Here is a 13,288-nt window from a genome sequence, read left to right as displayed (position 1 = left end):
AACCCAACCCAACGCAACACAGCAGAACTCGAGCTTTATGACCGTTTTGAGATGTTTCGAGGTTGTGAAAGCTGGTATGTTCTGGAAAGTTCCAGATCGTAGAATTCGGAAGCAGATGTTGCCTGCGTTGACCAACCACCATTTATTCATATGTAGTTTATTAGCGTAAATTGCAGGGCTAGTTGGTTCATAATGCACAGAAGGTGGAACCAGCAAAACAGATGCCGGACAAGAAATAGGAGGCACACATGCAACACTGCTGAACTTGCAACTGATTTATTCGGATGAAGAAACCAACATTTATGCGTTTTTTCTGCGCATGCGCACTCTCCAAACAAGGCGATGGAAAGATATTTACAATGATAAAAACTGACACTCCTTTTCGGTGATAAAAACTGAAGGATTGCTTGTGCATGTCTGCCTATTCTTTCTAATTAAAAACTCTTCCAGCAGCTGACACGTCTTGATTTCCCCCGACCGATAATACTTGTGAGATGAAATCAAGGGGAACAGTGGTGGCAGTCCTTGACATGCAAGGCTAAGCTGCTCCCTGTGCTCGAGCTCGAAGTTGTTCGGTGCTGCCTTAGATGTTCATTTAGGCACCCTCCAGTTTGGCCAATATTGATTTTGCTGCAGTACATGGGATGGAATAGACCACACTCACTGTGCACGTAGTGAACATCATCTGGTGGTTGGTTTTGCAAGCGCCAGTTTCCCACTGGCCACCAGAGACTTGGGCGCACAAACCGGAAAGTTTACGGGCAGCAGAAAACACCTAAGTCTTCAAGTCCAGTGGAGGAAGGTAGGAAGAAGATTGAAGTGGTTCCTTACTTCCATAAGATGTCACATGGGCTGAAAAAAGTAGTTCAAGAATTTGGTGCTTTCTGCTGCCCGTAAACTTTCCGATTTGTGTGCACAAATCTCTGGTGGCCAGTGGGAAACTGGTGCTTGCAAAACCAACCACCAGATGATGTTCACTAGGTGCGCAGTGGGTGTGGTCTATCCATTCCATCCCATTGTCCTGCAGCAAAATCTATATTGACCAAACTGGAGGGTGCCTAAATGAATGTCGAAGGCAGCACCGAACAACTTCGGGCTCGAGCACAGGGAGCAGCTTAGCCTTGCATGTCAAGGACTGCCACCACTGCTTCCCTTGATTTCACCTCACTAGTATTATCGGTGGGGGGAAATCAAGATGTGAGCGTGAGCTGTTGGAAGCATTTTTAATCAGAAAGAATAAGCAAGCATCCATAAGTGATCCTTCAGTTTTTGTCACCGAAAAGGTGTGTCAGTTTTTATCATCGTAAATGTCTTTCCATCAACTTGTTTGGAGAGTGCACTTGTGCAGGAAAAACATAAATGCTGGTTTCTTCATCGGAATAAATCAGTTGTAAGTGCAGTTTCTTGTCCTGCGTCTGTTTTCACTGGTTCCTGCTTTTGTGCGTAGTTTACGAATTGAGACACATTATAGCAAAGTTATAGCCAGTGCCCGGCAAAAATGACAGTCTCGCCAATGGCGCCTGCCTACCTTTATGAAAAGAAATGAGAAGCTGATTTCACTTTGCAAGCGGCTCACAAAAAAGCCTAAGGAGGAGGAGATCAAAAACGAAAACATGAAAGGAGGCTAACTGGCCATAACCCGTTTGTCACACGGTGTCTGAAATTGTGCACGCGACTTGTCAAAAATTTTTCAAAGCATTTAGAGCTGTTTTCACGAAGTCATTGATTCTGTCTACATTTGAAATCACCGCTGGACAGGATGATAGTGCCATTTCATGTCTGGAAAAAAGGGATCGCTTTTCAAAAACGATATAAAGATCAACGTCGCGAAGTTCTGTGGTGTGCCTAGGAAGTGCTGTAACTTTTTTCTCTTGTGCGATGTAATATTTTACTAAAGGACACTGTAGATGAGGTTTCGTTGCAGAAACAGCTTCGGATAATAACAAAAATAACTGGGCATAAATGTGCGTGGTTTTTTAATAGGGCTACAATTCCGTGAGCATGAAAGTACTGTGCGTGATTTTTAAAAATTTTTGAGCCATTCATGTTATTTTTGTGAAAAGGGGTTTCCAAATATATGGACACAAACTCAGGTTTTTCTACATATAACAATGTGCGGTTTACTACGAAGTAAAATTCAATGGTGCTTTACGTACAACTCTTCCACACTCTGTATCGCACTACTTGGGCCTGCCAAAGGAATACGGCGGTGCCCAACATACATAATCCCACACTGGAGGAGTGGGAAGCGATCTTGTACTGCTCTGAGCACGGAGACCAGCTGAGACTGGTGGACCGGGAGAAGACTGCGGCAGCTGCTGTGGGAGCCCTGGTCTGAAGGCACTCTCCTACAGAGAGTGAAAACCAACTTTATTCATTCATTTTGGTGGATCCTAGAGCTTCATTTATGAAAAAAAAAAAATTTTTTTTCTCGCTCGCTGCCGAGCAGGCCGGGCTTCACCACACGGCCGAGACGTTATGCGGGGCTGCAAAACGAACAAAGTGGCAAAGCGCGCCCACAGCCGACGTAAGTTTATTCCGACTTATTCGTCTCGCGTTTGAAACGAACCAAGTGTGGTTTCGCTATACTTGCTCTAAGCTTCTACGCTACTAAACGTGCGCAGATTCTACGTATTTTTTCACTTGTTAACAAACTACCTGCTTGAGTCGCCTCCACAGACTGCTGCTGTTGTTGACAGGAAGAAAGGAAAGTGCACGGGCCTGCCTACTGGTTCAAACCGAGCCAGGCTCGCTGCCGCGTGCTGAAAGTAGGAGAGTTAAAGGATAGGAGAGGAAAGATAGAAAGAAAAGGCGCCGCGGGCTAATAGGCCCATAGGCCCCGGGCCGATCCCGGAGGCAGTGCAATATCAGGCCGACCCGTGCCAGAGTGCGTCTAATACTCCACAGACCGTCGCCACCTATGTCGACTCCATTCATTCGCCATTCATTGCGACCAGCTGTTTCGTCATGCCTTAATATTATATTTGTTTAGATTCAAAAACTTTATTTTTGTTATTTTTATAATTGAAAAGTTAATAACACGTTTATGCGCCGCTACGTCGTGATCGCAACCATAATCATGCGACTGTTGTGCTGTTGCAGTCATGCGATGCCGTCATAGCCGTCATCATCGACAGCGCCTTGCAACAATGGCAGACGCTGTTTAGTTTGTGTTGGCAATGCGCTTCATTCACCGGACGTTCTGACGGCCTTTTGAGCACCCGCAGGTATTTAATGCACTTAAACTGTGTAAAACGTTTGGCTTTTTTATATGTTCGAACGAAGACTCTCTGAAGCTTCGTGTGAGCCATGCACCGGCGCTCGGTGTCACGACAGCTGCTGAAGGTCCGCCTATGGTTCATTTGTGTCCTGTGGGTGTGTGCTGTTTGAAAGCAGTTAGTGATGACAGCCACTTAGCGCGTTTATGCCCATATATATGAATACTGTTTATGGTAGGCCACCGTGGTACCCATTTGGTAACTCGGTCAAGCGTAGCAACTCATGTAGATGCTGCTGACTGCAAAGAGTCGCTGGTGAACTACGTGCAGTAAGTGGCACGTATTTTCGCTTATTGTGCTAACGGAGCTTGTTTGGTTTATCTGCCTTTTAATCCGTTCGGTCAGTTTTCCAACTGACACAGTACTTCGATACTCCACCTTGTACTACGCACAATAACGAAACATCAAATCCGGGGTTGCAGTAAAATGCTTGCTTTGCTGTTTCACTTACCGTCGAAACAGCAGATGCCTCATTAAACATTTTGGTACTTCTCGCTAGTTTTGTGTTTTGAAAAAAAAAAAATGTTTGAAGCGCACTACGAAAAACAACACTGAGCCATGAAAGCAGAGCGCGTCACTGAGAGGGTAGAAACAGTTTCGGTCCTTAAAACTCAGCATTAAAGCTCACAATACAACAGTGTGTGCACTCAACACAATTGGAAGTTCAAGGCGTTTGTGTCATGCGTGAAGTTTAGTGCCACTATTTAGTCTGTATTTCATTCAGACAAATAGAGCTATTGTGCTATGTGATGCTTTAAGTCAGTTATTATTTCAATTTCAATTTCAAATATTTATTCCAACATTACACCATACAGATATAATGTCGAGGATGGCAGGCAAAAAGCCTCCAGTCAAGGTCGATCCAGTCAAGGTTTTGTTTGCCGTGCCTGAAAACTGCACGGATGTTTTCGATAACGGCTTACACTCATGGATTAAGCATGATTTATGCAATGTTGTGTATATTTTGTTGCAACTTAAGCTAAGCGCTTTACAGTGTTAAAGATAAAGCCCATGGCAGACTGAGCATAGAACAAAAGAGGCAAGATTACTGGCTTTTAGTTAGTTTTTTTTGCATGTTTTACTGGTGAAGTGTGTTTTGTATTGGCACTTATGCTCTTAGGTCTCAGTATAGCTGCTGTTATGTGAAGTAATGACATGTGCTACACATCCATGATCAATTTAATGAAGCACGAAATGCATTCTAGTCGCTGTTTTTTTATGTTAGCCTAAAGCACCCAACAAAAAATCTAAGGGGCCCATCATGGTGGCGCTGTTGCTGTGGTGTTCGGTTGGTGATCGCAAGGTTGCAGGATTGAATCTGACTCAGCAGCTGTACTCTAATGGAGGCAAAATGCAAAAAGGCACCTATGTGCTTTGCAATGTCGGCGCACATTGAAGAACAATGGATGGTTGAAAATTTTCTAGAGCCCTTCATTGCGGCCTCCTTCCCTTCCCTCATGGCGTGGTTGAGGCGTCCACCCATAGTGGGACACTTACTGCACCATTCCTTTTCTAACAACCAGTTATTATTATTAAGACCAAGGAAGTTAAACAAGCAATTGAAAACAAGGGTAGGGCAGTCAAACAGATCACAAATCTGCAAAATATTGTCTGCCTCCCAGAGGCTTTCAGCTTTTTGTTGTACGTTGTAAGTTAGCCTGTTCTTAATCTTAAGTTCTTGTAAACTACCTATATTTTCCACATTTGGGTAAAGTCTCGGTGAAAAAAATGTTTCACGGGCAGTTAATTTTGTGGACAAAGGCTGCAGTCCACTTTCTGTTCCATCTTCCTTGTTGGTGTGCAAGCTTTCGGATGCTGCAAAGAAATGAGCGTGGCTCAACAGTATATTGTGCCCCATTTTCATTGCATCAACAGTGGCAAAAAACAGGAATGGCTGTTGTTCCTGAAGATGACATCTTGGCAAGACCGACGCTTGAATTCTGCAGCTTAAGTCAGGGCATGTGCATCGCTCGCGCCTTAGTGCCGCTGCATCTTTAAAACAACAGCCCAGACAACAAAACACTCACTTTGTTCATGTGGAAAGTATGAAATTCAACTTGCAGAAACCGTCAAAAGATGATTTCGTGCTCTTCCCTGGTTTCCAGAAAGCTCATGGAGGAGCCAAGGGCTCGACATAGAGACGTCATTTTTTGGGGCAATTATCAATTGACATTTTGTCCAAATTATTTTGCAGAACCAGTATTTCGTGAGCGGTCTGTGGTTAAAAAAAAAAACTTGAAAATTGGGTCCTCTTGAAAATTAAGTTGTTTACAGTATTAGCTGTACATGTCAGATGGGTAACCTCTTAGCATTTTCACAAGATTCAATGGTGTGCATGTGTGGTGCAGCTCTGGAATGGGGGAGCATTTGCTGCCATAGTCCAAGGATCCAGCAGAAAACGAGGAAGTGTCAGACTTCTTTTACTTTTGGGACAGGCTGGCATGGATGGCATCAATTGCAATTGTGTTGAGTGCTTGCTGTTCAGCATATTGTTGTCATTACCGGAGACTTCTTTCGTAGCCTTCATGGGAGAAAAACAGCTGTGATTTCTGCTACATGTGCAGTTAATTTTACTGCTTCAGCTTAGCAAGAATAACAGTGCTACCATATTATTTTTTTCGCTTTTGCACAATGAATTGGTCATAAAAGTTCTAATAAAGTGCTCCTATTAGCGTGCACAAAATGGTATTGCTGAGCAATGTTCATACCAACCATATTGAGTAGGCTCTCTGGCCTCTTGCGCGGATCTGTATAATTTCTTGGTTAAGACCTGTGAAATGCACATTGCTGCACTGCAGCATTGCTCATTTTAAAAATAATCTCTGTAATATAGTGGCACTTCATTAATTGCTTGTGGTTCTGTGAAGTGACTTTCGTTTTGAATTGAACTACGCATGGCGCTCTAATCTGCATTTCTTCAAGAATATATAAAGGATTTTGATGCAAGCATGATGAACTGCATTTTCCTGTTTAGTTTTTATGTTGTGTTTACCACTAGCGATGCCATTCAGCACAGAAGTCTGTAAAATGTCTGATGAAAAAGGGCAATATTTGGTGCACTTCACAATTACTAGAAGAATATCTTGTTTTGGTTCTTGTGATGTTAATGTGTGCTTGCTGTGTATTTTTTGGAAGGACGTGCAGTTCAGCAGGCATGACAATATAATCTTATGCAGAAGCTCTTCACATGGAGTTAATGAGGGGTGGGTTGAATTATCCGACAGCTTACTTAGGCATTCTTCCTTGTGTAACTTTGACACAGGGCATTACGTCATTTGGCTGGGATAGCTCATCTTGGCGTACGGCCCTCCTTTCTTGGAAGAAACCTTGAACCTTCTTATTAGGTAAGATATGCTCACCCTCAACGTAGCTGATCTTGTTGCCCACGCAGGTGACAACAAAGTTGCATCACATAATATGTGAGGCCATTGTATTTGGCACAGTGGCAACATCTAATGGCCTGCAAGCGTTCTTTATTTAAATCATAGCGTCGTATTTCAGGTTGTTTGAATGTTGTGAGCTCTCTTCCTGGTTAAAAAAAAGACAGGTACATTGATGATATATTTTGGGTAGCTTATCTGAAGGTTTTCACTTACTTTGGCTGGTTGGAATGGTAAATAGGGTAATGTTGGGTGTTTTGTTGGTTGATGTGGTGATATAAATCACTTGGGAAATTTGAGGACCAAAATATTTGAGTTTGACACAGGGATGTTTGTATTTTTTTTTTCAACCCTGGCCCTTGTTACTCTGGTTATGCAGATTAGAACACCACTGTGTGAAAAAAAGCACGTAAAGCCCTTGCATACTAGATTTCCACTATACATCATTTGCTTCATGCATTGCAGTGACATGTTTATATTAATTACTGTAGCTTGCTGTTAGCAACTTTCATGACTCTAGCATTGGTCCTTTTTTGTAGTCTTGTTTAGTTGTTCATTTTATTGTGGTAAAAGCTAATTTACAAAAGTGAAATAAATTGATGCTCACTACAGCGCTGTGAGTTACTTGGTAATGTCAGTGCTTCTCTAGAGTAACTGTTGTAAATAAATTGTAGAGTGAGTATTTTTAAAATACTAGTGACTGTTGTGCTATATGTTTTCGTGTACCCCTTATGATGCCCTTTAAGTGTGACGAAGTGGCACCTATTGCTGCAGCTGTAGAAGGAGGTCTCTGCCAAGATACTGAAGTAAATTTCATGTGCAGGGGAAGACATGACGACTTACGATGGCAGGCCGATTGAGGTCGGTGCCCGTGTGGAAGTCTTGGGCAAGGATGTGCGGGGCCGGGTGGCCTTTGTTGGCAGCACAAGTTTTTCCATGGGCCGCTGGGTGGGTGTTGTCTTGGATGAGCCGAAGGGCAAGAACAATGGAACTGTCCAGGGGCGCACCTACTTTTCATGTGCCGACAATCATGGCATCTTTGTGCGCCAATTGCAACTCCGGCTGTTGGATGACGAGCCAGCTGCTGAAGCACCAGCACAGGCAAAGCCACTGGGTAGGTTTACTGCATGCAGCTTGGCTTTCGATGTGGCCTTCCACATTTATTGTGCTCCTGAAAATTAATTTTTGAGTGTGGCTTTCTTTGAGTGCTTCTTTGGTGCCAGTTTTTAAGAGCAGGCAAAATAATTTGTGGTTGCAGCTGCCCTCATGCTGCTTCACCTCTCAGTGGCATCTGTTGTTGTTACCCGACAGACCAGCATCATTTGTGTTAAGAGTGTGCTCCCTTCTTTTGTGTGCCCTTTTCTGAAGTGAGAGCGCTGTGAAAAAGAGAAAAAAATTTGAATAGTTTGCTTTTCATTACTGTTAGCATTAAAGTTTTGCAAATCTTTCCAGCAGAGGCACAAGTTAGATTTGGTATTTCCACCTTGCCGTCTATAATTTTTATGACAGCACTTTTACATTGTGTTCATAAGGATACATGCAATTTTTAGCTGTTCAGGTTAGCGCTTATACGAGTTGACAGTTTCGTTTTATTCATTGGTCACATCACTGGGAACCTCCCCTATCCGCTGTTATTCCTTCAATTGACGTTATAAAGCAGGAAGCCAGAGTTGTGGTGTGAAAGAGATGAGTCATTATAGCCTGGGATGCAGTAGCTTTTTATTAGCAAGTGTGCACTGGGAGAAACTTTGTTGCGTGATGGGGCTCTTGGCACGAGCTGATGCAACTTTCCTCACTTGGTTAGTGCACAGTATATAGTCCAAGCTTTTGCAATGTACAAAAGGCCATTGAAAAGTAACCTTGCTATTATTTTTCGGGAGGTGGAGAGAGAGATGGAAGAGTGATGCAATGACCTTTACTTGCCTCTGATAGTGGTGAGCATGCTTGTGGAGGGTAGCGCACCCCGTAAACTTGATGAAAAGGCTCAAGAGAAGAACATGGACACAAGTGCTGACTAGCAACCAAATGATTTATTGCGACAGGGAAGGCAGCAATATAAAGGAAACATGGCAAGCAAAACACAAAGCATCAAACATATCGCGGAAAGTCCACAACTAGTACTATCAAAGGTGTCACTGACTAAGATAGGCGAGTTCTTGAGGAATCAGAGCCAAGGATGGCTGGCTAGCACGTGTCACTGTAGTCATGTGTGTTGTGTGCCTCGCAGATGAGCCGTGAGGTCTGGTCTTTGTATTTGGCGATGGTGATGGTGTTAAAAAATGCATTGCAATCTTCACAGTCCGTACAATGTATGACCATGTAGTTTCTGCGTGATTGGTTTTATATATTTTTCGCATGCTCATGTAGACCTCCTGCCTCACCGATATAGTATCAGCCACACCACAAAGGTATCTTGTAAACAACACCACAGCAGCAGTTCATAAACTCTTTCCGGTGCTTTTTTTCGCAGGCTTTGTTCCTTTTTTCTTGTTTGTCTCGCTTGCACATTCCACCTAGTTTGTTCCTCGTGGAGAAAAGCAATTTCGCACCAGCTTTGCTCACAATCTTCTTAAGATTGTGTGACACCTTGTGTACATATGAGATACATGTGGTCTTTTTCTTAGTGGGTTGACCAGCGTTGGTGCACACATTCTTCTGAATTTTTCTTTCCGCGATCTATGACTCAGCTACATTCAATAGCAGCCTCAAAGGGTACTCTGCAGTATTTAACCTTTTTACTTGTACGTCAAAGCTTGTCTGGGTTTGATGCCCGCAAGACCTCTACAATGCGGCTTTTATGCACGTTTTGGCAATTCCGTGCTTCACTATCTTTGAGTGAGCCGACTGAAATGGCAGAAGGCTCTTCCAGGAGCACGGTGACTAAACCCAGCACACATGTTCATCGGATAGCACAAGTTCCAGATATAAAAACCTTATTCTATTGTTAGTAGGAAACTCAGTGGTGAATTGTAAGTCGTTGGGTTCTATGCAGAACACCTCAAAAGTCTGAGCAGTAGTTCCCTGCATTGTTTTTTGACTAATGTGCACTCTCTGAAAGGCATATAAATAACCTGGAATCAAAGCTGTTACTGCGTGCCTTTCTTGAAGTCACAGGTGACTTTCTACTTATTTCTGGCTCACTTGACATAGTCCTTTAGGTCATGTGTGGTAGTGATAAGCTTTTAAAGCATAGAGACACCAAATTTTGTTTGCCTGATTTCTTCTTTGTAATGACGCATGAGGCATTAGTGCACATGGATCACCATGTGGTATTCATGTGCAACCAGGAAACCATTTTAATGGAATTTCTTCTCTCATTCTGTTTCGGTTTTAGTTTCAACAGCCATGTGATGGCTGTGATATTAAAGTTCAGTATATAAGGTGAGGCGTGAAAAAAACACATAAAATCCCTGCTTTGTCATTTTAATTCACCACGACACTTAAGCCAGCCTCTATATAAAGAGCTGGAATTACAGTGAGTGAAGGACTAATAATTATGATGCAGTTTTTTCGTGCTTTGCGTGACCTATATAGCCGCCTTTTGGCTGTTGTAACTCAAACAGGATGATAAAAGAAATTCATTTGTACATCTTTTAGCGGTTGGAGGTGAATAACACATAGTGATTCATGTATACTAACGGATATATTGCAGATCATTACAATGAAGAAAACACACAAGTGAAAATTGTGTATCTATTGCGCTTTAAGTAAAAGTCATGAAGCAGCCTGCTGAATCTGAAGTATGAAATGGCATTTGACTGCAGTTCTCATGGCTTTAGGTTATTGGCTTGTTCAGGAGCATAGCCCATTGGCAGAGTCATTAACAGCAGGATTGAGTTTGAAAACAGGGCCTTCATCGTGCAGCTTTGGCATGACATGTGCTGTGAGCTGGCACAACCTTTGGATAGGGGGGTACTCCAATAAGGTTTCTGTATGTGCACTTTCTGCAGCCACGACCACCCCAGGGCCAACTGTAGAGCCTGTGGCGCTGGATCAGCCAGAGCCACTCTCTCGCACCTGGGTGGTGGAAGAGGCTAGCGCAGAGAAGCAGGCTGCGCAGAAAGAGCAGGATGCTGAGAAGCAGACCCTCAAGGCCCAGATTCTTGACTTGCAAGAGAAGCTGGACACCTTAATGCAGAAGAGGCAGGAGAGCAAAGCACAGCTTCGAGATTATGAGCGTACAAGGCTGCAGCTACAGCAGCTCCTCGAGTTCAAGAGCAAGATCAGTGAGTCCCAGGCTGAGTTGCAGAAGCAGCTTGCGCAGGCGAGGCGCGAGGCTCAGGAGGCTCAAGACGAGAGAGAGCGCCATGCAGAGGAAGTGTCTGACATGGTGGAAGCCATGGAGATGGCCACAGTAGAGAAGGAGATGGCTGAGGAGAAGTTGGAACAGCTGCAACAAGAAGTGGACCACTGGAAGGAAAAGTATGAGATGCTTGAGCTTGACTACAAGACCCTTACTTCAGAGCTGTCTACCGGAGAGCCAAGTAGCTATAAAGAGCGCCAGCTAGCACAAGAAAATGAGAAGATGCGTGAAGCACTTATGCGATTACGGGATCTCATGACTCAGTTGAAGAATGAGAAGCAACAGCAGAAGAAAGAACTAGACCGGAGCCGAGCCGAGGCACAGGACTTGGCACGGATGAAACAACTGCTGGAAGAGCGGCACCAGCAGGCAGAATGCTCTATAACTGAATTGCAGGAGCAGCTGGATATGGCTCTGGGTGCAGAGGAAATGGTGGAGCACCTGACAGAGAAGAACCTGGACCTGGAGGAGAAACTGCGTGACTTGCGTGAGGCAGTGGACGATTTGGAGAAACTGCATGACCTCAATGAGGAGTTGTTGCAGCAAGCACGTGAGACGGAGCTTGAGCTCCGTGAAGAGCTGGCCCAGGCACACGTGCGCCTAGCAGACAGCCAGCGGCGTGTCGAGGCAGCTCACGAAGCCCTGGCTGACTGTGAACAAACATTGGCCAAGTACCATGCATTGGTGGCACAGCTGCGCGAACAAGCTCAGGGTCTGGAGCAACAGCTTCAATCAGAGCCAACACCTGTTGCTGTGGAGGCAAGTGAGCTGGCACTGCGGCTGGCCCAGGGCAAGGCGCATGCTCGTGCAGTTGATTTGGAATTGCGCCGTCTGGAGGTGGCACAGTCTAACCGGCACGTGGATTACCTGACAGCCTTCCTGTCCGAGGGCTTTTTGGCACATGAACACGAGGGTGTGCTGACACTGCTGCTGGTGGCACGCCTTGGTGCTAAGTGTGGCATCCTGGCCAAGCAGCTGGAGCAGCGCTGGGCAGGAGCTGTGCCAGGGCCAGGCCAGCCTGTGGAGGCAGTGCAGTACTCACATGCTTGTTTGGTGCGCTTCCTGCTGGGCCGGCTGCAGGGTCTACTACACCAGTATGCCACTGCATTGGACAGTTGCAGTGTGGAACTGTTTGCCAAGACAGCCACCCTCTATCCAGAGATGCTGGGCCATGAGAGACTGGTGGACCTGTATGTGCAGCTGCTTCGCAAGGATGAGGTGGGTCGATCTGTATACTGGACTTGGTAACATCCTTGCCTTGAAATTGTATACTTGGTTTCGTGCCACTTTTGCATGTTCATCATTATGGATAGTGCTGTGTGATTATTACAAATGCTGTATTTTTGGCTGCATTATTTGTAATGTTTGCACAGAAGCCCCCAGTTTTTCCAACCTCAATCTTTGCGGGTCCTAGGTGTACTGGCTTTGCATATCCTACTTTCTCCATGTTCACCTTATAAGTCAATGCCCTGTTGTGCGGTTGGACACACAACATTACAATCTTGATCACTGTGAAGATGACTGCGTCTGCATGAGCCAAAGTAGACTAATGAACCTCTGCTCATGTAACAGTCACTTGCTCTTCAGTGAAGTTGACAGAGCAGGATGGCGGAACTAGAGCGAGTATGTAATTTGTTTGTGTTCCTGGAAGATGAACTTTGGTACAGTGCTTTAAGGGGACACTGAGGACAACTCTGTCTAGTTATTTTCCTCAGTAATTTCTGGCCTTGTTGACACTTGTCCAGTGAAAATGACACATTTATGGCGAAGAAATTGGATTTAAAAGTTTTCCCTCCACTCGATGCAAACTTGTGACGTCTACACTGAGAAGGACTCGTTTCCACCATTTTGGAGTGTATAGTGGTTCAGCCTTGCCTCTGGGAGTCTCTTCAAAATTTCAGTGTCAACACCTGCAGTCTTCTTGCAAAATCAGTTGGTGATGACACCACCTATGTTTTGTTTTGTGGTCTTTTCTAGTTTATAAAAGCTCTATTTCAGCGAGAGTGGTCTTTGTGATTAGGACGTGGTATCCTGTCGATAAAGGCCAACTTCAGTTTGATTTTTTTGAGGCTTTTGTCCTCAGTTGAACCTTTGTAGCTAAAGCTGTAAAAAGATCACCTTCATATTCACTCTGCGTGTTTTTACTAGATGGCCATACCAGATCGTGTCCACGCGAATAAAGAAAATGGTGATGTTGATACAGATGGAATTTATTACATTTGTGAATGATATATGGGTGAGCAGATGATTGCAGCAGCTGCGTTTAGGAAATGAAGACAGTATCGAACTAATCTGAGAATCATGGGTAAATGTTAGGCATGCTGGAT

The 13,288-nt window shown here is 44.3% G+C and overlaps 1 protein-coding gene across 3 annotated transcripts in view; it reads left to right on the top strand.

Moving 5' to 3' along the window:
* Window positions 1-3,088: 3,088 nt before the first annotated feature.
* DCTN1-p150 (dynactin subunit 1) overlaps window positions 3,089-13,288 on the top strand; it is a 51,407-nt gene continuing 41,207 nt past the window's right edge. Inside the window, exons 1-4 of one of the 3 annotated variants that reach the window (XM_077645940.1) lie at window positions 3,089-3,227; window positions 6,541-6,622; window positions 7,482-7,772; window positions 10,609-12,179. In XM_077645940.1, the coding sequence (XP_077502066.1) occupies window positions 7,490-7,772; window positions 10,609-12,179 (1,854 nt within the window). In that variant the 5' untranslated portion in view covers window positions 3,089-3,227; window positions 6,541-6,622; window positions 7,482-7,489. Of the gene's footprint in view, window positions 3,346-6,540; window positions 6,623-7,481; window positions 7,773-10,608; window positions 12,180-13,288 lie in introns of all 3 variants that reach the window. The other 2 variants (XM_077645941.1, XM_077645942.1) reach the window with 2 other exon arrangements.

Source organism: Amblyomma americanum, chromosome 1 (genome assembly GCF_052857255.1).
Source record: "Amblyomma americanum isolate KBUSLIRL-KWMA chromosome 1, ASM5285725v1, whole genome shotgun sequence".
Taxonomy (NCBI): Eukaryota; Metazoa; Arthropoda; class Arachnida; order Ixodida; family Ixodidae; genus Amblyomma; species Amblyomma americanum.
Note: the sequence above shows the minus strand (reverse complement) of the source record. Positions and strands in the feature narration are given on the sequence as shown.